The sequence below is a fragment of the Brassica napus genome, chromosome C2 (genome assembly GCF_020379485.1).
Source record: "Brassica napus cultivar Da-Ae chromosome C2, Da-Ae, whole genome shotgun sequence".
Taxonomy (NCBI): Eukaryota; Viridiplantae; Streptophyta; class Magnoliopsida; order Brassicales; family Brassicaceae; genus Brassica; species Brassica napus.
In genome coordinates, this window is record NC_063445.1 from 34,181,514 (window position 1) to 34,205,711 (window position 24,198).

The 24,198-nt window shown below is 37.2% G+C and overlaps 2 protein-coding genes across 2 annotated transcripts; one reads left to right on the top strand and one right to left on the bottom strand.

Moving 5' to 3' along the window:
• Window positions 1-7,367: 7,367 nt before the first annotated feature.
• On the top strand, window positions 7,368-9,244 carry LOC106390965 (UDP-glucuronate 4-epimerase 5). The gene has a single exon (XM_013831527.3). The coding sequence runs from the start codon at window positions 7,600-7,602 to the stop codon at window positions 8,887-8,889; it is 1,290 nt and encodes a 429-aa protein (XP_013686981.1). The 5' UTR covers window positions 7,368-7,599; the 3' UTR covers window positions 8,890-9,244.
• Window positions 9,245-21,726: 12,482 nt separating this feature from the next.
• On the bottom strand, window positions 21,727-23,505 carry LOC106392858. Its single transcript, XM_013833636.1, has 3 exons — window positions 22,964-23,505; window positions 22,165-22,889; window positions 21,727-22,061 (listed from the first exon to the last, which is right to left on the bottom strand). Exons 1-3 carry the CDS (start codon window positions 23,503-23,505, stop codon window positions 21,727-21,729), a joined length of 1,602 nt encoding a protein of 533 aa, XP_013689090.1.
• Window positions 23,506-24,198: the final 693 nt, after the last annotated feature.

Here is a 24,198-nt window from a genome sequence, read left to right on the forward strand (position 1 = left end):
TTGCATGCAGTTTATTTTTTTGTCTTTTTTTTGGAAAAAACAGCAGATTTCACTAAGCGAATATTTAATTTTAAAATATATTTATCTATTTTTATAAATATAATATTTTTATTCAATTTTACTTACAACTTTAACAGTATAAAAACTATCATCGACTGTATATTTCTCTTTCTATTTTTGTCATATAATTTTATATTTATTTAAATTATTATATTTATATAATTCTCTCTCTGTTTCATAATAAGTGTCACTTACCCATATTTCACGCAGATTAAGAAACTAACAAAATATACAAATCTATCATTGTTTATTATATATATATTTCATTAAATTTTAATTTTTTCATATTTTGATTTCAAAATTGCAGTAACATAGTTTTAAAGCGAGATTTATTGTTGTTTATGTATTATATTTCTATACTCCCTCCGTGTCACTTTAAGTGATGTTTTATGAGAAATTTTTTGTTTCATTTTAAGTGATGTTTTCAAGTTTCCATATAAAAAGTAAATGCAATTTTATGTTTTTAACTATTTATATTCTGCAGTATGATTTTTTATTGGTTGATTTATATGTATTTATTGTTGTTTTTAAACAAACGAGAAAGATTGAATAAAAATTTATATTAATTAGTGTGCAAAAACCTTAAAATTCACTTATTTTGATATAGAGGGAGTATTATGTGTTTTGATATACTTTATTGTAATTTTTGTTATTTAAACATATATTTATTTTATTTCAACAGTTTTTATCATTCAAAACTATAATAACTGTTTGATCTGCTTGATTTGCCTGAATGATCCACTTGATCTGCATTTCTTGATCTGCATGATTTACATGATTTGCTTGATCTGCAAGATCTACATAATCTGCAACGCTTGAACTGCTTTTACCGGTCGGAACCTAAGTTGGTAGAAGTTTTTTAGGTTTCATGTGAATTTTGAACCATTGTTAGAGACCGAAATTCTCTTTGGTTTAGATTTTAAACCAAGTCATGTTCTTCCTTTTTATTTTCTTTCTATGACCATTTAAATATACAATTATTATTATTATTTTATTTAAACATTATTTTCAATTAATTGTAGGCATTTAGCAATTATAAACTAAAATATTACAGGCCATTGGTTAACTAAAGCAACATGTCAATAAGGGGGGAATGGACATTTAATTCCCCAAGTATTTGCAATCATCAATTTTAATGCCAAACTATGGCTCGCACGAGTTAATGCCTCAACTAGTTGTTGACCTGACCAATTAATGACCAATTAATGACTACGAAAGTCAGCAGTTAAATCTTATGTAGTTAGTTTAATATAATTTCCGTTATCTGCTAAAATTCCCAAATTGAAAATTCTAACGTTGAGAGAGACGACGATTTTGACGACTCCATAGACGATTTCCAATGATTCCATAGACAATTTCCGACGAGATTATGGTGAAGACATTCACCATAAGACGGGGAAGAACGAGAGATAAAATTTTGATTCGACGGGGAGCCTCGAATCCCATTGTCCCATCTCTCCATAAACGATCCCACAACTATATGAATCGCTCATGCATTCTGGAGATAACTCTTCCTACAGACATAAAGTTCAAAATCTTATCTTCTACAAGCACCTTTCAATCCTCACCGGTCATTGGATCCTTCAAAACAGTGTAAACAACATATGACTTACAAATTTTGATCCAGAAGAAATTTGAGTTGTTTCAAGGCAAAGTTTCTTCTTCTTGTCAAAGTTCTTCATCACGTCGCCGAATTTGTTCTTTTATCTCGCCAGAAATCGCCTTTATCGTCGCCGGAATCACCTTCTCTCAAAATTAGGGTTCCAAATTTGTGAATTTCGAGTTATGTCGTAAATGAGGAAAATTAAAAATAACGACAAACGTTTAAGACTTAACTGCTGACTTTTGTAGTCATTAATTGGCTAGGTCAACAACTAGTTGGCGCATTAAATCGCGCGAGCCATAGTTTGGTATTAAAATTGCCGATTGCAAATACTTGGGGAAGTAAATGCCCATTTTCCCGGTCAATAAGATTAATTGATATTGGCATTTGAGTCATTTGACCAATATTACATTTTTCCTAAACTGAATAAGAAAGGAGTAGTTGCAATGTAACAGGTATTATATGCCAATGCTAAATGTTTTTTTTTAATGAATGCAGTGGGTGCATAGGAGGACAAAATAGAAAAGGACGCTAAGAAGAACTTAAACATCAATCAAAGGTTGCCTAGAAAAAAGCGATACTAATTAGCTCTGTTCGGAACTACGCTAGGCGCTAGTCGGGCGGTAACCCCGGATCTAGCTATGTCTAAAAAATTGGGGAGTACTCGGAGATTACATGGAATCTAGTTTTAAATACAATTTAATATATTTATAATATATTTAGCTAATTTTAAACATGATGATACAAGTTCTTAGAAATAATTATATATTTTTTTATATATAATTTTAAACAGTCTCTTTTTGATTCGTAAATTGTGGGTTTGGTACCAAAAAATCCCTAAATGTAGTATGTATGTGTTTGTTTTGGGTTTGATAGCTAATTATAATTATTTAGTAATGAATAATTACACAAAATCTATCAATAATGAGTAAAAAAATTAACCGTGTTTTAAATTATACCGACGGGAAAAAAAACTTTGGCGGTCAACGAGGGATTAGACGGTCAACGCAGAAATTAGACGGTCTTACGCAGGTCAACACCTGGTTGCACCGATTTGGACATAATCGTCGCTGTCAACCTCCGAACAGCGGCTAGGCGGCAGCGTTTTCGAACATGGATAATTAGTAATGCCCAGTGTCATGAGAAAGTTACTTTCAGAAGTTTAATTTACTCCGTTCATTGGTAAAAAGAAAATTCTTTGTAATCATGTTTCTTTTTTTGTCAACTTTGTTTCATTACTTTAGTCCAATGAGCTTGTACATCGAAACGGGTTTACAGAAAAAATAAAGAAGATCCAGTACAAGATAAACCCAAAACTTAATCGACTACACTTTATTCATCAAGTCCACATGTTTGACGGCAAGAGCATTTCTACGACACGTGTAATAACACGTGGTCATCATGCAGTATCAACAATTTCTTCCACCGCCAATCCTCCGCCGTAACATCATCTCCAATGTATTTCCCTATTTTTTCCTCTAAAATAGAAAAACTTTATGATAGAGATGAGTTTGTCTCCAATGTATTCCTTTATTTCTTCATCTAAAAAAGAATATTTTTGATATATTCTTTTCTAATTTTACAAATAGTATCTTTTATTTGTGAAAGTTGAAAACTAATCCAATTTAGTGTAACATTCATAAAATTATGATATTATTTACACTGAATATTTTTATACAAACTATTATATAAATAAAAAGTATGATTATATATTTATATAAACAGTAAATTTTTACTAAAAAATATTTATTTTGGTTATAATTATTAAAGTAAAAAATTAAAGGATCATTTTGTAAATAAAAAAAATATGCTTCTATTATAGAGGAATGCTATTTCTTCCTCTAAATATAGAGGTGAAAATAACACTTTCTATTTTAGAGAAAAAAATATAGTAGGGTTAGAGTGATTTTATCTCTAAATGTTATTATAGAAGCAAATATAGAGATGGGTTAGAGATGCTCTAAGCTCCTCTCTTCCTTAGTTTGGTTCCTTGTCTTTGAAATGATTTTATCCCGCTGCAAAATCCTCCTTCGCTTCTCTTCGACGTCAATTGATTGAACTCTTGCTATTTCAGATGTTAATAAAGTGATCACTTAGTCGATACAAAAGAAGATCTTTTGTTGGACCGCTATGAGGCGCCAAACTCAGCTAAATATCCTATGAGAAAAATGGATTTGATCTATCACCATCGTCATCCTTCCCTTCGGAAAGCTTCGCCTTGTTACCCACTTTTCCAGGGAACCTTCAAACAGGTGAAGCTGATATCCTAAAGAAAAGAATTAGAGCATATCCTTAATAGAAAGATAATCAAGCATTGACAGTTTGGGATAAAATTTAAACATTCGAAAGAGGTACAAGGAAAAACAAAACAAAAAGATCGCCACCGCAAAGATTATAATCCGCTAGACGGAACTTCTAATCGATCCATAGATCGAAGTTTATATATATTAGAAACAAATGAGACACAATCAGTTCTCTCCTTTTGAAAGATATTTGTTTGATAAGAAGGTAAAAATCGAGATGATTCTCCCTTCTAATCGTGTTTCTATGTGTCAAATAATCATTGTCTTAGATTTTTAATATAAAATTATACGTAATTTGTAATCGCGAGTCAAAATGAATGAAAATGAGGATAATACCAAAAGTAAAAAGAATATACATAAAAATTTGAAAATAATTATTTTAAAAAATAGTTCTAAATTTTATTTTGAGTCAATTGGCTCATAATACAAAAAGAAAATGGCTATTAACAATCTACCTATAACAGTAAATTTTGGTGTCTAACAATCAAGGTACCATCGTGTACGAAATTGAGTATTCACCTAATTAGGAAAAAAAATTGTGTACATGGTGCAATTTCTCCTTTTTTAGGTCAAAAAAAATAGTTCTAAAATAACACCAACAGTTACAATTAAAATCGCTATCACAGGAGAACAAATTGCAAGTCAATCTTGATTTTGATATCCTAATTGTTGGAGAGAAATTCTTGGGTTCACCCCCTAGTGTGAACCTCTAGATTCACCAACCAATAGTGTTTGAATATTTGATATTTGATATCTTTTAAAAAAGAAATAAAATTAAATATCCAAATTAGATTATATTTATAAAATAAAATAATAAAAATACATAAAAATAGTTACAAAAAATAAAAAAATTAATATTGTTAAGTCTCTAGCAAAATACTAAACCCTATACCCTATATACTAAACCCTAAACCCTAAACGCTAAACCTTAAACTTTGGATAAACTCTAAACCGTTGGAAAATCTTAAACCCTAAATCATACATTAAAAACTAAATTTTAATAACACTAAACCCTAAATCCTAATCACTAAACCCTAAACCCTTGGGTAAACTTTGAACCCTTGGATAAATCATAAACTCTAGGGTTTAATTTTAAATATTTTTGATTTAGAGTTTATGATTTATCCAAGGGTTCAGGGTTTATCCAATAGTTTAGGGTTTATTGTTATTAAGATTTAGTTTTTAATGTATGATTTAGGGTTTAAAATTTTCCAATCGTTTACGGTTTATCCAAGATTTAAGGTTTCAAATTTAGGGTTTGGAGTTTAGGATTTAGGGTATAGGATTTATTATTTTGCTAACGGTTTAACAATATTTATTTATTTATTTTTTGTAACTATTTTTATGTATTTTTATTGTTTTATTTTAAAAATATAATCTTATTTAGAAATTCAATTTTGTTTCCTTTTTTAAAAGATATCAAATATCAAATACTCAAACACTATTGGTTGGTGAATCTAGAAGTTCACCCTAGGGGTGAACCCAAGAATTTCTCATTGTTGGACCCATAAACAGCTAGGAATAAAATGGACCGAAGGCCCAAGCCAATCAACCTTCTTTATTCAATAAAAACGACGGGCCCGGCTCCAATTCTTCATGCGAAGAGAGTGAGGAGAGCCCGCTAGAAAAGAGAAGATGAGGTAGACGAAGTTCCTAACAACCAAAGAAGTCGTTGAAGAAGATCTGGAAGAGCTGAATCTATAAGAAGGAAACTGGATCGAGGTGAGGAGACACGTGAAACCCTAGAAAGAGAGAGAGAGACCTAGCTATACACATCAACCTCACCATAAGCTCGATATAGTTCATTCTTGAATTCGATCTCAATTGTAGCCTCGATCTCATTCCTTTATTGTATTCAACCCTGATTAATCAATAAAAGTCCATTTTTGTCAACCGGAATCTGATTATATCTTGTGTTCTAAGGATATTGTTGTCCACATCTTCTTTATTTCCTAGTTTTTACATTCAAACACTATCAAATATTTAGTGTGGATTTTAGGATCCACACTAATGTACCAGAGGTAAACTACGATCAATTGGATACATCATAATAAATGATTTTGCTATAAATGATATGATACATTTTACCTTGAAAAGGATTTGATACAAAAGAATCAAGTTTCTGATGTGTTAACAATATAAGTTGATAAATATCAGTTGCAATATTATTAAACGAATGGCCAAGTTTTGGGTTTTCTGCAAAAAAAAAAAAACCCTCAATGTAGTTTTTTTTGCAAATTAATCCGCGAACTCAAAACCCACGGGTTAACCCTCCAAGTACCAGTCAAACCGCAATATAACCCTCGGACGTATATATGTGTATTTGACTGTGTATAATTTTAACATTTTTCAATACTACGTCGCTTTGGCATTAATTTTTTAATAAAATTTTTTTTGTTGAAAACAGAGTTCGAACCTTGAACCTTAAACACTATGTGCATGCTACATAACCATCTCGTCCAACATATATATTTGTTTACTTAACAAACGCAATTATATAGATTTCTAAACTCATTTTGAAATGTCTTTGTTTCTTCATTTTCCCTTGGACATGGAAGCTTGCATAATGAAGATGAGGTGATCCATAAAATCACAACATATATTTCTTTTTTCTATCGCCATGGGAGCGCATCATATCTTTCTTCTTTGCTCTGGCCACAATAACACTCGAAGAAGAATGCGGAAATGAGCCGGAAACGCGAATCCCATTCCGATAGTTGTTCAAAACATGTGAGATAATAACTATAAGTAAAGAAAATTGAAAAAAATAAATGCTTGAGTAACAATCAAAGGATCACCCCACCTTCATTACGCCGCAAGCTCCCATATGTCCAAGGGAAGAAGAAGAAACAAGGTCATTTCGGAATGAATTTAGAAATATATATAATTGCGTTTATTAAGTAAACAAATATATTTGTTGGCCGAGATAGTTATATAGCATGCACATAGTGTTTAAGGTGAACCTTGTGTTCAACACATTTTTTTCATTAAAAAATTAGTGCCAAAACGACGTAGTATTGAAAAATGTTAGAATTATACACAGTCAAATACACGTATATACGGCCGAAGGTTATATTTCGGTTTGACTGACACTTAGAAAGTTGACCCGTGGATTTTTGAGTTCGCAGATTAATTTGCAAAATAAAACCAGGTCGGTGGTTTTTTTTCGCAGAAAACCCAATAGTTTTACCAGTCTGTCTTGTTAAAACAGAAACTTTCATTTCATCCAATAGTTAATTTTTTTTTAATACTAGTTAGGTGAGATATATCAAGCATGAACAAAAATAAAGCAATCTTTAATTTATTACACGCTTAGTTCCGTCAAGAAAATACAAAATATAGTAGTAAATGGTACATGCATGATCGATCGATTGATCAGTTATAGAATGCGATACGAATACATATGTCAACAATCTAGAAACACCTTGAAATAGAATCAAGATTCATGAATCCAATAGATACTATTATCTCTGACAGCTTATCTGATTACCATGACTTCAAGATTAAAACAAGTAAGATACACTTTTCATTATATAATTACAAGTAAAAAAAGGTCGACTCTTTCTTCTTCCCCGGAAAATTCTCATTTGACTTGCTGAATCCTAACCCTAATCGAAAATTTCTACCGGCGAAATGTCTCACCTTGACGATCTTCCTTCCACTCCCGGAAAGTACAAAGTTCTGCCGTACGGGGTTCTTCACAACCACCGCTACCTCCGCCTCTCGAAACTCACGCTCTGGGCTTCTCTCTTCCTCGCCCTCTTCCTCATCTACCTCGTCTTATCACCTCCGCCGTCTTCTTCTCGCCGGAGCCTCAACGATTCATCCGTTAAGTACGGCGGCTCTCACTGGGAGAAACAAGTCCGTAAATCCGCTTGTCCGAGGTCTAGCGGCGGCTTAACGGTTCTAGTCACCGGAGCCGCCGGATTCGTGGGTACCCACGTCTCGATCGCGCTACGGAGACGCGGCGACGGGGTTCTGGGTCTCGACAACTTCAATCGATACTACGATCCGAAGCTGAAACGAGCTAGACAAGGGCTTCTAGAGAGATCAGGAGTCTTCGTCGTCGAAGGAGACATAAACGACGCCGTTTTGCTAAGGAAGCTCTTCGACGTCGTCCTCTTCACACACGTCATGCATCTCGCCGCTCAAGCCGGTGTGCGGTACGCGATGCAGAACCCAGGATCGTATGTGAACAGCAACATCGCTGGCTTCGTGAATCTATTGGAAGTCTCGAAAGCTGCGAGTCCTCAGCCTGCGGTTGTCTGGGCTTCGTCTAGTTCTGTTTACGGTCTGAACACGAAAGTACCCTTCTCGGAGAAAGACCGTACGGATCAGCCGGCGAGTTTATACGCAGCTACGAAGAAAGCAGGTGAAGGAATAGCACATACTTATAACCATATCTACGGTTTATCCTTAACCGGTTTGAGATTCTTCACGGTTTATGGACCTTGGGGTAGACCAGACATGGCCTACTTCTTCTTCACTAAAGATATACTCAAAGGGAAGACGATTACAGTGTTTGAGTCTCCTGATAAAGGTAGTGTTGCTCGGGATTTCACCTACATTGATGATATTGTGAGAGGCTGTTTAGGTGCGTTGGATACTGCTGAGAAGAGTACTGGTAGTGGTGGGAAGAAGAAAGGTCCTGCCATGTTTAGGATTTACAATTTGGGGAATACTTCTCCTGTTCCTGTTTCTAAGCTTGTGACGATATTGGAGAAGCTTTTGAAGATGAAAGCTAAGAGGAAGATCATGCCTTTACCGAGGAATGGGGATGTTGAGTTCACTCATGCTAATATCACGTTGGCGCAAACAGAGATTGGTTATAAACCTGAGGTTGATCTTGAGACGGGTTTGAAGAAGTTTGTGAAATGGTACATGGGTTTTCACACAGGCTCGAAGAAGAAGAGTTCTTCGTGAGAGATCTCTCACTCTCTCTGCTCTAGCTGGCTGGCTCCACTGTACATGGGTTTTCACACAGGCTCGCAGAAGAAGAGTTTTTTCTCAACATAAAGCTATCTACTACATATCTGCATTGTTTCTGTGTTGCTAGATTATGCTTCATTTATTTGTTAGTAGATTTTGAGCAATGTACAGCTTCAGGACTTGGATGTTTTTTCAATGGTGGAAACTCGTCTTTTGGATATTGTTGGAAGAATAAGGTAGCTTGGACTTTGATGCATATACACTCTGTAGTTATTCAATCTACTTTGTTACCTTGTTTCTTGTGAATCCAGACCTATCTTTATAATATTATACACAGCCCTTAACCATATATGTTGTTTGGAATAAGAAATAAAATTACTGCAGACACACTTTGAAGAATGCTTCATTAATCATTACTACAGGAAATAATATTTCCATCTTTCCTTCAATTTTGCCACTGCCTTTGTTTATCTTCTCTCCTCTTTCACAGCCAATAGATTCACAGATTGTTCTCTAGCCTGAAGTCTCCGTGTTCATTGCCTTGAAAGATATTTATTGCTTCTACCGATATGTCTTTCAGTCTGAACAATGGTATGTTATTTTATTGGCAAGGTGTTGAAGATACAAGATGTGAAAGTATTAGAAAGCACAATGGCTTTAATGTCAAACCCAACCAAAAGTTTTCTCACAAAACTTTCCAAAAGGTGTAATAACTTGAAACATACGAAGTAGGTCTGGGCATTCGGGTCCCAATCGGGTTTCGGTTTTGTCCAATCGGGTCTTGATTTTTCGGGTTTATCAAAATCAGCCTCATTCGGATTATATGAAAGTTCGGTTCGAGACCGGTTCGTGTTCTATCGGGGTTGGGTCGGGGTTAGTAAATCTTCAAAGAACTGGTACAACCCGATGTACTTTCGAGTTCGGGTCCCAATCGGTTCTCCGGTTTTAAAATACCTGATTTGTACCTACTTTATAACCAAATCATAAGTAAAATGGGTTCTTCGGTTTTAAATTACCTGGTTTGGGTCGGGGTTAGTAAATCTTCAAAGAACTGGTACAACCCGATGTACTTTCGGGTTCAGGTCCCAATCGGTTCTTCGGTTTTAAAATACCTGATTTGTACCTACTTTATAACCAAATCATAAGTAAAATCGGTTCTTCGGTTTTAAATTACCTGATTTGTACCTATTTTGTGACCAAAACATAAGTAAAATCGATTCAAAAATAAGAAAGTACATCAAACATGATCATTCAAAATCAAACGAAATGTAAACATATTTATTGATAGAAAGACCAAATAATGAAAGTATAAAACGAAAACAAAGTTCTCAAAACTTTATTCAATAAAAACAAAACCAAAATCTAAAAACTTCAAGATTCAATCGGCACCTTCAACCATCAACCTTCATTTAATAGATAATTATTTTAAATGTTCAATAATATCTTAGTGTATTTTGGATACATATTAAGAAATGAGATCATGTTTGGTACAAGTTCTTTTTGAGATTTTGAATGTTTGGGGTTCTATCAGATATCCATTTAGATCCGGGTTTGGTTCGGATAATACCTATAACCCGAAAATACCATAAGACAAGATCCATTCGGTATTTATGTCGGGTTCGGATCGGTTCGGATTCATTTCTATCGAATCGGGTTCGGTTCAGATTTTTGGGTTCGGTTTATTTGCCCAGCCATAATACAAAGAAACAAGAACTCTTGCTTTGTTTATCATCTTACACAAAATGGGAATACAAGAAAAAAAAAACAAAAACAGATCAAGAAACCCAAAAGTGAAAAAGAAGTAATAAAATAATAAAGAAACTATTAGATGATATAGCATGTCGGTTTATTATGGTTAAGAGACAACCATTCTGGTTTAAGTCTCCTTTATCTTATCCAGAGTATTTAAGTAAGATGTAACTGACTTTGGATGATTAACACATTAATTCATTTCAGTTTGATAGAAACAATTAACCGATTGTCTGGAGATGAAACCACCGCAAACCAAAACCAATGTACAGTAACACAATGTGAAAAGCACACAGGACTGATAAACTTCACCAGTGATCCATTGCACTACTATTAACTTTTGCAACTTGATAGTGTTTGTAAGTAAAGGTGGATTATTTGAGTTTCCTGAACTTTCTGGAAATGTTGGTGGTTGATCTGAAGGTGCATCACGAAAGGCGTAGAGATCAGTACAAATAAGTGGAGGAACAGTCTTTCGACCAATGTCATAGTAACGCCATTGCTTTCTCCCAATCTGTGGTTAAAATGCACACTTATAAGTCTAGAAGATGTAAGATCGGTCATACTCTGAGCAAATGACACTCCCCCCCAAAATTTTTTTTCCATTTTCTTTGATGCTTGAAGCAGATGCACCCAGCTTAACATATGATGACTTTCCCAACTAAAACTCTAGAAAATGTCAGAATTATAGAGGCATTCTATCAAATGAAACAAGAATCACAACATCATGATTATAGATCTCAAAGAAAATCTAAACAATGCACTAAGTGTATCTCAGGCTACTCACAGATCAAATATGAACATAGTAACTGTTGGTTATGTGCATTTGGTCTGTGTTTCACCTATGGCTCTGAAGTTCCCACTTCAGAAACCTGTCTTCATCACTTTGTTGCTATAGGGAAATCGGCGAAGTTGCCTAGAGCACTGAAGTGACCACTTCAGAAAGACTGCATCGTGCACATTGATGCTCTAGGAAATCTGTTGTGTTTGGGCCTCAGTGTTTTCGAAGCCCATTAGAGCTAGGTTTTGGGGACACAAGATACCACTATATATATATCTTGTGCCTCCTCTAAACCTAAGAAGCTAAGCTACTTCAAGCCAAGAAAGATGAGAAGAGAAGAGAAACTCCACAAGATCTAGAGAGAGGCAAGCAAAAAGCTCAAAGGCAGTCAAGAAGGATCTGCAGCTGAGCAAAGAGCAAGAAGGAGACAAGAGAGAAGTAGTCAGAGAGTGAGAAGCTACCAAAGACAAGAGAAGAAACAAAGTTCGAGTCTTTGTGTTCTTAGAGTGTTTAGGTATTGTACTCTCCTTTTGTAATATCCTTTGTCATTCTCAAGGAAGTGAGAAGTGACTGGAACTTGTAAGCTTTTCTTGTTAGTGGAAGTTGTGGGAGAGATATCCCACCCCATAGGTACCGCAAGGGAACTGGGTGAAAAATCTTGTGTCTTTAAGTTTCTGTTTTCATCACAAAGATCCAAGCTGTAACACTCAAAGGGTAGGGAAGTTAGGTGTATGGGTAAACCTAACAAGTAGTATCAGAACTAGCAAGTGATAGCTGTTTGGTCGATACAAGGTCAAGTTAGAATTTTCCCTCACAAGTGGTATCAGAGCTCCAGGTTCAGAGCAAGAGTGTTAGAAGATTCTCCTTGAAGATTCAATGACGAATACAAGGATAGAGGTGGATAGGTTTGATGGAACAGGGGATTTCTCCTTATGGAAGGTTCGCATGCTAGCTCACTTTGGTGTTCTATGTTTGAAAGAAATTCTTACAGATGAGAAGCTGTTAAAGGATTCACCTAGTGAACGGGAAGAGTTGGAAGCTGCTATGAAGGATTCACAGAAGGGGTTAGCAGGGGTATTAGATGCTGGTCCAAGCATAGATCCAGTAAAGCTTGAGAAATCAGAAAAGGCTAAAGATCTGATTGTCTTGAATGTGGGAAATCAAGTGCTAAGGAAGATCAAGCACTGTGAAATAGCAGCAGCCACGTGGTCAACATTGGACAGGTTGTACACGGAGTCTTCATTTCCAAATCACATATATCTACAGCTGAAGTTCTATACTTTCAAGATGAACGATGCGAAGAGTATAGATGAGAATGTTGATAACTTTCTCAAGCTGGTAGCATATCTGAACAATCTGGGTGTATATGTGTTTGATGAAGTCCAAGCTATTCTGCTGCTAAGCTCATTGCCCCAAAGGTATGACCAGGTAAAGGAAACTCTCAAGTATGGAAGGGACAGTCTCAGCTTGAATGAAGTATGGAGAAGACAAGAGAAACTCCACAAGATCTAGAGAAAGGCAAGAAAAAGGCTCAACGGCAGTCAAGAAGAATCTGCAGCCGAGCAAAGAGCAAGAAGGAGACAAGCGAGAAGTAGTCACAGAGTGAGAAGCTACGAAAGACAAGAGAATAAACAAAGTTCGAATCTTTGTGTTCTTAGAGTGTTTTGATATTGTACTCTCCTTCTATAATCTCCTTTGCCATTCTCAAAGAATTGAGAAGTGACTTGAACTTGTAAGCTTAGCTTGTTAGTGGAAGTTGTGGGAGAGAGATCCCACCCCAGAGTAGGGGTGTCAATTCGGGCTGGCCCGGCCCGGTCCGGCCCAAACCCGCTAAGCCCGTAAATATTTGAGCCCGGCCCGGCCCGGCCCGAAAATAATTTGGGCCTAGAATTCAAAGCCCGGCCCGGCCCTTATAGGGCTACATGGCTTTTCGGGCTTTTGTGGGCTTTTCGAAAAATAATTTGTCATTGTCACTTCCATCGTTTTAATACATGTGAATTTTCATTAAAAAAAGAGTTTCATTTTTAAAAAATAAAAAAAGTATAAAATGAGTTTAAAATTTTCTTGTCTATCACAAATTTTTTATTTTTTCGTATGTTTTAAAAACATTTTATACACAAACCAAATTTAATAAGATTTAAATAATCAAATATCAATTAAAACAAAAAATATAAGAGAACAAAATTTATGATAAACATGGTCAAACGTTTTATACTTTATATTTTGAAAATAAAAACATGTTGTACATGAAAGAAGAATGCACTTTTGTAAAATTTAAAATGTAACACTTGTAATGATGAAACAATAAAGTGCATTAAAAACTTTTATATTTGCTTTATTAGAGTTTAGATAAAAATATTAAAATAATATATCAATACTAATAATAGTTTCGATTACAAGAAAGAAGGATAATATTTACGCTAAAATATAAATTTCGGGTTTTCGGGCCGGCCCTAGCCCAAACGGACTTAAGCCCAAAATACCCAAAGCCCAAATGGGCTTAGCCCGAAAGGCCCAATTTTTTTTGGGCTTATAAAGCTAAGCCCAAGCCCGGTAATTTTTAGGGTTGGGCGGACTCGGGCTACGGGCTTCGGCCCTAATTGACATGTCTACCCTAGAGGTACCGCAATGGACTGAGTGAAAAATCTTGTGCCTTTAAATTTCTGTTTTCATCACAAAGATCCAAGCTTTAACATTCAAAGGATATGAAAGTTAGGTGTATGGATAAACCTAACAAGTAGTATCACAACTAGTAAGTGATAGCTGTTTGGTTGATACAAGGCCAAGTTGAAATTTTCCCTCAGAGTGACATTTAACTAAAACTAACATGTACACAATAAACCAAAGTATTAAATGAATATACTAAACAAGTTTTCCCTATTACAAAAGCTCAAGTCGAGTAAAACCAGAAAGAACATTCATAAACTTGATAAAATGTTTCAATCCTAAATTCAAAACCAAATTATATGAAATTTCAGTTGTATAAGCCCATATATGTATGATGACGATAAAGGATTAAAACCCATAAACAAAAATGAACATATTGTTTCACCTTTCGAGCTTGAGATTAGAATCAATTGCTTATATGCTCCTCCCTACAGATTTTTATTCCCATATACTCTTCTAGAAAATTCATTTTCTTTCTATTTATTTTTAATTCAAAACTGAGGTGAAAACCCAACTAAATATCTATTTACTGTTTATGCCATTTACTACTTTAAACCTAAAATCTTTATGTTTCCTTTCATTTTCATTTATATTCTTCTTATGAATTTTTTATCTTCTTTTTAACGATTTCTTCGTTCTTTTTCGATCTCTTCCTTAATTTTCTTCGATGCACTCCTCTTTCTTCGATTTTGTCTTCTCTTCTCTTCTCTTGTTCTTTGATTCTCTCTTCTTTCTTCTTCTTCTCTTTTCTTGTTTTTATTTTTATTTTCTCTTCTTTCCTTTTTGATTTTCTCTTCTTCTCGTTATAATTCTTTTGTTCTTTTCTGAACTTTTTTCTTTGGTTTCACCCAAAAACTTTATGTTCCATCTTGTTCTTCGATTGTTTTCATTTTATTCTTCAATTTTTCCTCTTCTTTGTTTGATTCTCTAAACAGATACAAACATTATAAAACGAGTATGTATAACTACAACAAATTTATACCAAATTGTACTATTCTTTGAGTACAACTTAGTAACACTAAACATAGTTATAACAAGTTCTACCTTTATATAAGTATAACTTGGTAAAACTGAACTCTAGTTATATCAAGTTGTACTCAGACAAATGGTACAACTTGGTATTACTACAACTTAGTTGTATCAAGTTTTACTCGGACAAAGGTATAACTTGGTATAACTAAGTCACAAAGTTGTATAAAGAAAGATAAAATTATAATCAGAATTTTTAGGGTCAAAATTTAAATTTTGAATTTTGAAATTAGAGGGAAAACATAAGGATAAATTTGGACCAAATTATCTTAATTCATTAAAAATTAAGAGTATATACAATAAGTAAGAGTATCTCAGATTATATTTTTCTCATTAAGGGCATTTCAGCATTTGGTCCTTGAGATAAACTTAGGAAATGCAAAAATCAAAATTTCAAGAAAGTCAAAGCGAGGAATTAGAAGAACAAGAGACATACATGAATCGTGTGAAGAGGAACCTGAGATTTGAAGTAGACATAATCTCCTGGCCCCGAGGAACGTGTTTCACACCGAGATCGGAGATTATCTCCAAATCCGATGCTCCGATCGATCAGTCAAAATTATTGATATAAATATTTAACGGGAATATAACATAATTTCCGAGATAAAGTTATTCAATGCCTTTCAACGTTCACGTCTGACAGAAGCCGTTATTATCTCTCTTTTTTTAACACTGAGTACATTATTATATAATCTCTATTACATGTAACATATGCTATAATGATGAGCAACTTTACGGATAATTTCACGATGAAGCTCTAACCGTGACTCTTGGATCGACGGACAGTTCTGGATGTACGACATCATATATGGACAGGCTATCTCCGCAGCACAAGATCAAAACGAACGGCTCTTCATACATAACTCTAAAACCTCCAACAAGCTTGCATCCTATATAATCTGCAAGAAATTGCATCATTTGGGAATCAAACCCCAGATCTGGTGTAGCCTTCATTTTTTAATTAAAATGATCATCATGATAACTTATCAGTGTCACATGGTTGATTCAGTTTTGGTTATTCCTAAGGTATTTCCTGATAACTGTCACAAAATATGTTTAAATGTTTGTTTGATTGATTGTTACGTTGTGTGTGTTGTAGAGTAAATAATGGTTGGTCCATTTGCGGAGAGAAATGGATCGGTTGGAGGTGAGTTTTACATTCCTATCAATGTCCGACCCAGTTTCAGGATAAACCTATTTAATTTGTTGACTTTGATACACTAAAATTGGATCTTTACTATTGTCAAGTTAACATTGTAGTTGTAATATCTTTAGATTCAATTCCAGAGGACCAGTTCACACTTTATCTTTATGGGATCAAAATTTAGCTAAAACGAAGTGGGGTTTTTTAATGAAGTAATAACTTAAATAACAAAGTAACAAGATTAGGTTGTTTTGAATTGATTAAAAGGCGCTAGTCTAGGGTTTCTTCTTCAGGTAATGAAATCGCAAGCCAAGCAATTATTCAAGTCCAGTTTATAACAAGTCTAAACTCGGATCACTCTGATTGAATCAACCCACTCTCGTGGTGTTGATTCCTTTGTGAGTCGGTCTTGATGCCTAAACTCTCGTTTGGATCAAGACACGATGGCAAGCCTTAGAGATCAAGTCTGATATGTTCACAATACACCCTAATATCTACTCTCGCTGACTAGGGATGCAAGACTCATTCAAATCGTGTCAAGTTATCAATTAACGGCTAGCTAAATTGATTAACCCTAATTCATGCACTAAGTGATCAGTTCAATGCAATCAATAAGAACATATATGAATGTAGACAATCTTAAGATGACTTATTTATGCTTCAGCTAACGAATCCAAATCCTAGAACCCTAAACTAACTCGGTGACTACTCAGACATAACACAAGAACAGAGACGCATGATTTCTGAATAATACTGCATATAATAGATAATAGAAATCAGAGGGTTCAGGATAATCTTCTCTAGGAGATAGATGGAGCCGTCTCCCTTACAGTAGCAATCGCAAATCACAAAGCTCTCTTAGGTCTTTCTTGCGTAAAAACTAAGGTAGGTCTAAAGTAATAAATATGAGACTATATATATAGGAGCCACAGGTGGATATAGGAAAGAAATAGGAAATCTAGGGCAAATTTCAAAATATTTGGAAACTTCCTTTTTTATCTCTGTCACTGGAGCAGGCACTAAGGCTGCTCCGGTTGACTGTTCTGCGCGAAAAACTCCAAATCATACTTTTCTCTCTTCTTTTCCACTAGCTGGTCCATTTCCCATCCAATGCAACTCTAGACCTGTTATAACTCGAAAATGGACTAAAAAGACTCGATAAAACCTTGAAAACTATTAGTAAGACAGTACATATAATGTGCCAAAAACACAATATATCAACTCCCCCAGACTTAGATCCTTGTTTGTCCTCAAACAAAATCAAGTACCAAGAACCAAGAGAAAGGTTTGAAAATGTGGGAACTCGCCTATTCTCAGCAACCATACAATAACCACGAATCTCTGAACCATATAAGCAGTCTAGCTAAAACAACACATCCTTACCAAGAACCCCACTGACTGCTGTTCAAAACGGCTCCATACTCTGTATCTCAGACCTGCCAAAGTTAAAACCTTCCAGACAAAACTCCTTATATTCAATTAAGAGTAGCGTGAGCTTCTCATCATAGGCATTAGATAGGGTAACGATCTAGGTATGAAACATGCCTTTTTGTGTTTAAGTGGAGCTAATCAATGTTTAGGGGTTACCTAATTTCGTAGAGGATGCAGGATATCACGCAAAATTGCAAGAAAGTATAGATCCATTGATGTTCACAGCCTCTACTCGTTTTTGCGTGTTCTTCTTTAGGAACAGTCGCTCTGATCTGCATGGTTCTCCTCTCTTCTCTTTATACTCCTTCTAATTTACCAGTGGCGTCTGTCTTTTCTTAAGAATCTTCTCCTTCTTCATCACCTTATTCTGAAATACATAAAGTTAAATATATATATATTTTTTTGAATACATAGGTGATGGTGACGAAGCAGGAGGTAAAAATTGTGATGGTGACATGCCACTGGAGTTCTTGACTTCACATTCATTCTTGTTTCTCTTCTTTTCTTAGTTAGATCATCGGCGGCGGAGCGGCTGCTCCATGTGCTTCCGCATATTCTTCAGCAGAAAATTCTGTTGCATCAACGAGTGAGAGACTGTGTCGATCCTTTCCTCTCCGGCCCTTTTGTACATATCTGCACATAAGATACTGAATAACAAATGCATGAGGGCGGAACAAAGGCTTTAGGGTTTTAAGGTGGGTACTAGCTAAAGATGAGCTAGTCACTCAGGATCAACAAGATGGGTAAAAAGAATAAGAAGTCCTGAGTGTGGATCACGTTAAACCTTATTCTAACGCCCATAACAAGAAGAATTGCAGTCAAGATTAAGTTCAAGTTAGATGGAGTTAAGTCTTTCCAGAGTAACCTCGACAAGCTGAAAGCTTTTGGAGAACAAGATGATGTAATGTCAGGGTGTTCTGGATCCACATGTGCGTCTGTCGCTTCTGCTAAGGTCACTGAATAAGATGAATTAGAGCACGAGGGTGGTTAATACACATTATAGAATAAGGTCCTGATTCCTACGAAGTTTGGACTGACTCGATAAAGACATCAAAACGACTCAAAGCGGACTGACTCTAAACATAAAACCAAAGGTAAACGATTAGTAGCAGATAAGCGCTTCTCCCAGACTTACTTCTCACCATCCCTGGTGAGAAAATAATTCAAGGAAAAGCTAAAATAATAAACAAGTGCAGGAAACATAAACAAAAATAGAATTAGTTCAAACGGATATAACAATGGAGAAAGAACTAGGAGACTGGCTAGTCAGTATCATCGCTCTCAGACTGGTCCACGGAACGCATGTTCCTTCTGCGTGGAATGGCCCATGCAGTCTCTTCGTCACCCCCTTGCAGTTCCTGCTGGCTCCTTCCCTGGACGATGACTGCTCGGTGTAGGCTGGTCGTGACGAGGTTCAGCTATGCTCGGAGCTCCCATGCATCCTCCAGTGATCGCCTTCAGTATCCTCTTCATGAGGCTGTTGTTCTTGCGCTGAGAATCTACCATCCAGCGACGGTAGGCGGCGTCATCTGCGTTGTCATCAAGGGGGCCCAGGTCATATGCATTGTCGCCTCCATCTGTGCGGACAAACTCAACATTGTCCATAGTATCGTCACGGTAGGATGATTTTGGGTCGGCGCAAAGAAACTGAGCATCAGGGACGATACAGATGTTGGTCACATCACTTAGCGAGGTGATGTTCGGTTGAGGCATCTTGCAGTAGAGGTTTCTCCCATCCTGACTGAGGAAACTGTAGGTGGTCTCGTCGCGGAGAATCTGGCAGTTGATCAGGTAAGGAATATCAATGAACTCTGCTGTCTCGTTGCACTGATAGATGCTGAGATCAAGCTCTAAGTGGCGGAAGAGAAGAGTTAGCAAACTCCCAGAGTGGTCTTTCTTCAAAGAACCCTTAACCAGTCTGGCTTTCTTGTCCATAAATATCTGAACAAGCACACAACCCGGACTGGTTGTCATCGGCGAAGTCGGAATCCCAATGTCGGAGGATTTGAGCTCGTCCTCAACACCGGCACATAGCATCTGCAACTCCCCCTGTGTCACCTTTGACGTCTGGTCCTTTGAGAAAAGCAGATTGCTCAGGACCTTTGCAGTAATTCGAAGAATAGGGTTGCGGATGTGAGACTGACTGGCTGATCGGGATTTGAAATCCCCTAAAGAGATGAATTTCCAGAATGCTTGCTCTGGGATAAACTTCCTGGGGAAGGACGTCTGAGTGTACTCCTCGGAGATCTCATAAATCTCAGTCAGCGTCTCCAAGCTGATGGAGTGCTTAACACCACTCGCAAAGAAAGTGAAGGAGGCCTCCTCAAAGATTGGGAAACCGGCCCTCTTGAAAGTTAGCTCCGCGGTGGCGAGGACTTGCCTCACCAAATCAGGGTACAACGGGTGAGTTCTGTGACAGAGATCAGCTATTCCTAACACTTGGAGAACCGCATGTAAATCCTCATGGAGGCCTAGGTCGCTTAAAGCCCCGGCGTCGACGAATCGTGTCGGGAAGATGTTTGTGTTGAGAAGGGTGTTGTAGCGGCGCGAGGCTTCCTTATCCCATCTTGTCTCTGAAGACTTAATGATGTTCGGATCTGTGAGGGAGATCTCGGTTCCCTCTTCTCGTGGCCATGGGTAAGTTGGGGGGAACAATATAATCCTCCGGTTCACCCCGAGCGTATGGTGGCTTGATCCTAGATGCCGCCTTGGTTTGTCTGGGAGCCATCTGCAAAACAAAACCAAAGGAGAAGTTTTTAGTACCGTTCGATTGGGTTTTAATGGAAAAAGTTGGAAGCTTTTATGATTGTGAGTGCTCTTTCTGGACTTTTCCATAACCCAATGTATAAAGAGCAAGCGATTGATAATGGTAAACCATATACAATCTCGTAGAAGACTAGGTACTTAGATCATCTTGCCAATCAACAGAAATCGATTTAATAGATCCTAAAATCTATATCCAAACAATCGATGCATGTGCAATTGAAGAACATTGGCGCAAAGTTTATAACCTTCCATCTATCCTAATCGATTCAACCATTCTTATCTCAACTTCTATTAACCATCCTAGCAGCAAAAGAAGAGGTCGATTTTGATTTAGATAAACCCTAAACTTGATCTATCCAAGCGCAAATAAGAGAAGAGAAAGAGGTTTTTAGGCCGAGAATTACAAAGTGATTTGGCCTCTTACCGTTCGAAAGGTGGTGTGAGAGTCCTGCAATCAAACAATTTGAAATCCAAGCAAGTAGAAACCGAAAATAGCAAAAAAAGTTGGAGAATTTGAAGAGTTTAGGTTTTAAAGAGGGGGAATCGAAGTGGAGAGGGAGGAGGCGGTTTTGGGGGAAGTGGGAAGAGATGAGGTAAGTTCCCTTTTATAGGCCCCCACATCGTGGCCCACTTCCCACTTGCTAGGTTTTTTGTCTTTCTTTTAAAAATTGTTACAAAAATAACTAAAATTTGAAAACTTTCCTTTTTTTTTTTTGGTACCGATGAACTTACCTTAGCGGAGCAGCTGCTCTGAAAAGTCGGAGACTGTTCCGGTTGAGTAACTCGGGGTTTTTGATTTTTTTATCTATCCTGCAAATAACTAAAAAGAAACAAAAAAACGAAATCTAAAAGAATTATTTACACTCACCAGTGGGTTGCCTCCCACCAATCGCTTGTTTTAAGTCACTAACTTGACTTGGTTGGCCTATTAGGCTAAGGAAGGATCGCTTAGGGGAATTTCTTCACCCTCTGCGATTGTTGTCTCAGCAAGGTATGATTTTATGCGTTGACCGTTGACAACAAATTCTTCCCCTTTGATGTTCAGCAACACAACAGCTCTGTGGGGGCGGACCTCTTTTATAGTGAATGGTCCGGACCATCTAGATCGTAGCTTTCCAGGGAACAATCGTAACCTTGAGTTGAAAAGGAGTACCTGATCCTTAGGTTGGAAGTTGCGGCTGATGATCCTCTTGTCATGGTAGGCTTTAGTTCGCTCCTTGTAGATCTTAGAGCTTTCATAGGCGAGATGCCTAATTTCTTCCGGCTAGTGAATCTGCATGGATCGTCTCTCTGCTGCTGGTTTAATGTCGAAGTTGAGTAGCTTCACAGCCCAAGCTGCCTTATACTCCAACTCAACCGGCAGGTGACAAGCTTTACCGTACACCAGATTGTAGGGAGTGGTCCCGATAGGTGTTTTGTAGGCTGTTCTGTAAGCCCAAAGAGCATTGTCTAGCTTGAGCGACCAGTCCTTGCGACTTGTGTTAACTGTTTTCTGCAGGATGCTCTTGATTTCTCTGTTTGAAACTTCCACTTGTCCACTAGTTTGAGGGTGATATGGCGTGGCTACCTTGTGTTGCACGCCGTTCTTCTTTAATAGACCTGCAAAGATCTTGTTGATGAAGTGACTACCCCCATCACTGATGACTACGCGTGGTACCCCAAATCTTGGAAAGATTATGGTTTTGAACATCCTAGTCACAACCTTTGAGTCGTTTGTGGGACTGGCTATTGCTCCACTTAGAAACGTAGTCAACTGCTACCAATATGTATTCGTTCTTGAAAGATGGTGGGAACGGTCCCATGAAGTCGATTCCCCAACAATCGAATACTTCAACTTCCAAGATGAAGTTCTGAGGCATCTCATTCCGTTTACTGATATTCCCTTGTCGCTGGCATGAGTCGCATCTAGAGATGTAGGAATGGGCGTCTTGGAACATTGTTGGCCACCTAAAACCAGCTTGAAGGATCTTAGACACGGCTTTAAATGTTGCAAAGTGCCCTGCATAAGAGGAACCATGACAGTGATAGAGGATTCCTGGAATTTCAGACTCAGATACACATCGTCGGAATATTCCATCCTTGCAACTTCGGTACAGGTAGGGTTCGTCCCAATAGTAGTGTCTTGATCCTCTTAGAAATTTCTGTTTATCATTGCCAGTGAATTTGACAGGTTCTTTCTTAGCAGCCAAATAGTTGGCAATCTCAGCAAACCATGGAAGACTGGGATATTGCTTTTTGATTGCACATACAAGGTATTCCAGAATGCTGGAGGAAACTGGATGGAGCGGTTGTTCTGCGACGCTTCCCAGACTGATCGAGTAGACGTGCTCGACTGGAAGGCTGTCATCAAGTGCTGTGTCTTCATCTATCTTCATTCTGGAGAGGTGATCTGCAACACCATTCTCAATCCCCTTTTTTCCTTGATTTCTAGGTCAAAATTTTGGAGCAGTAAAATCCATCGGAGTAGCCTTGGTTTCGCATCCTTCTTCGTCAGCAAATACCTCAATGCTGCATGATCCGTGTGCACTATCACCTTGGAGCCAACTAGGTAGGATCTGAACTTTTCAAAGGCGTAAACGATTGCTAGAAGTTCCTTTTCTGTAGTTGCATAGCGACATTGAGCTTCGTCTAGTGTCCTGCTCGCATAATAGATCACGTGAAGCTTCTTATCCTTTCGTTGGCCTAGCACAGCTCTAACCAAAAAATCGCGTGCGTCTGTCATGATCTCGGAGGGGAGCTCCCAGTCTGGTGGTTGCACGATGGGCGCGCTGACTAGAGCTCCTTTGATCGTGTGGAAGGCTGACAAACAATCGTTATCGAACTCAAATCTTGTCTCCTTGCAGAGCAGGCGAGTGAGTGGTCTTGCGATTTTGGAGAATTCCTTGATGAAACTTCTGTAAAAGCCAGCGTGTCCGAGGAAACTCTTGGTTCCTTTGACTGAGTTTGGAGGTTGGAAGCTCATCATCACTTCTATCTTTGCTTTGTCAACTTTGATCCCTTTTTCTGAGACTTTGTGACCGAGAACAATCCCATCTCTCACCATGAAGTGACACTTCTCTCAATTCAAAACGAGATGCTTTTCCTCACAACGCTGAAGGACCCTGCACAAGTTTGACAAACACACAGAAAAGGAGTTCCCATAGACGCTAAAATCGACCATGAAAACTTCCATTATGTTCTCAATTAGGTCAGTGAAAATAGACATCATGCAACGCGGGAATGTCGCAGGAGTGTTGCACAAACCAAACGGCATTCTCCTGTAGGCAAAAGTGCCATAAGGACACGTGAAGGTCATCTTCTTCTGATCGTATGGGTGAATGAGAATCTTAAAGAAACCTGAATAACCATCTAAAAAGCAGTAATATGGGTGGTTAGCCAATATCTCAAGCATTTGATCAATGAATGGAAGCAGGAAGTGATCCTTTCGTGTGGCCGTATTTAGTTTTCTAAAATCAATACACATACGGTGGCCAGTTACTGTCCTAGTAGGTATCAATTCATTCTTTTCATTAGCAACCACAATAATCCCACCTTTCTTAGGAACTACATGAACAGGACTAACCCACTTACTATCAGAAATCGCATAAATTACACTAGCTTCTAGAAGTTTCATTATCTCTTTCTTGACAACATCTTTTAGATTTGGGTTTAACCGCCTCTGATGTTCTACAGAAGTCATCGATTCATCTTCTAGGTGTATTCTATGCATGCATAAATCAGGTGAAATACCGGGAAT

What these genes read in the sequence shown, in the direction of transcription:
- LOC106390965 (XM_013831527.3), top strand. Translation starts at nt 7,600, where the DNA reads ATGTCTCACCTTGACGATCTTCCTTCCACTCCCGGAAAGTACAAAGTT.
- LOC106392858 (XM_013833636.1), bottom strand. Translation starts at nt 23,505, where the DNA reads ATGGTGAGAGATGGGATTGTTCTCGGTCACAAAGTCTCAGAAAAAGGG. An exon ending in ACGGATCATGCAGCATTGAG is followed by an intron (nt 22,890 to 22,963) that starts GTATTTGCTGAC and finishes ATTTTGACCTAG; the next exon opens with AAATCAAGGAAAAAAGGGGA. An exon ending in GTCCCACAAACGACTCAAAG is followed by an intron (nt 22,062 to 22,164) that starts GTTGTGACTAGG and finishes AGATCTTTGCAG; the next exon opens with GTCTATTAAAGAAGAACGGC.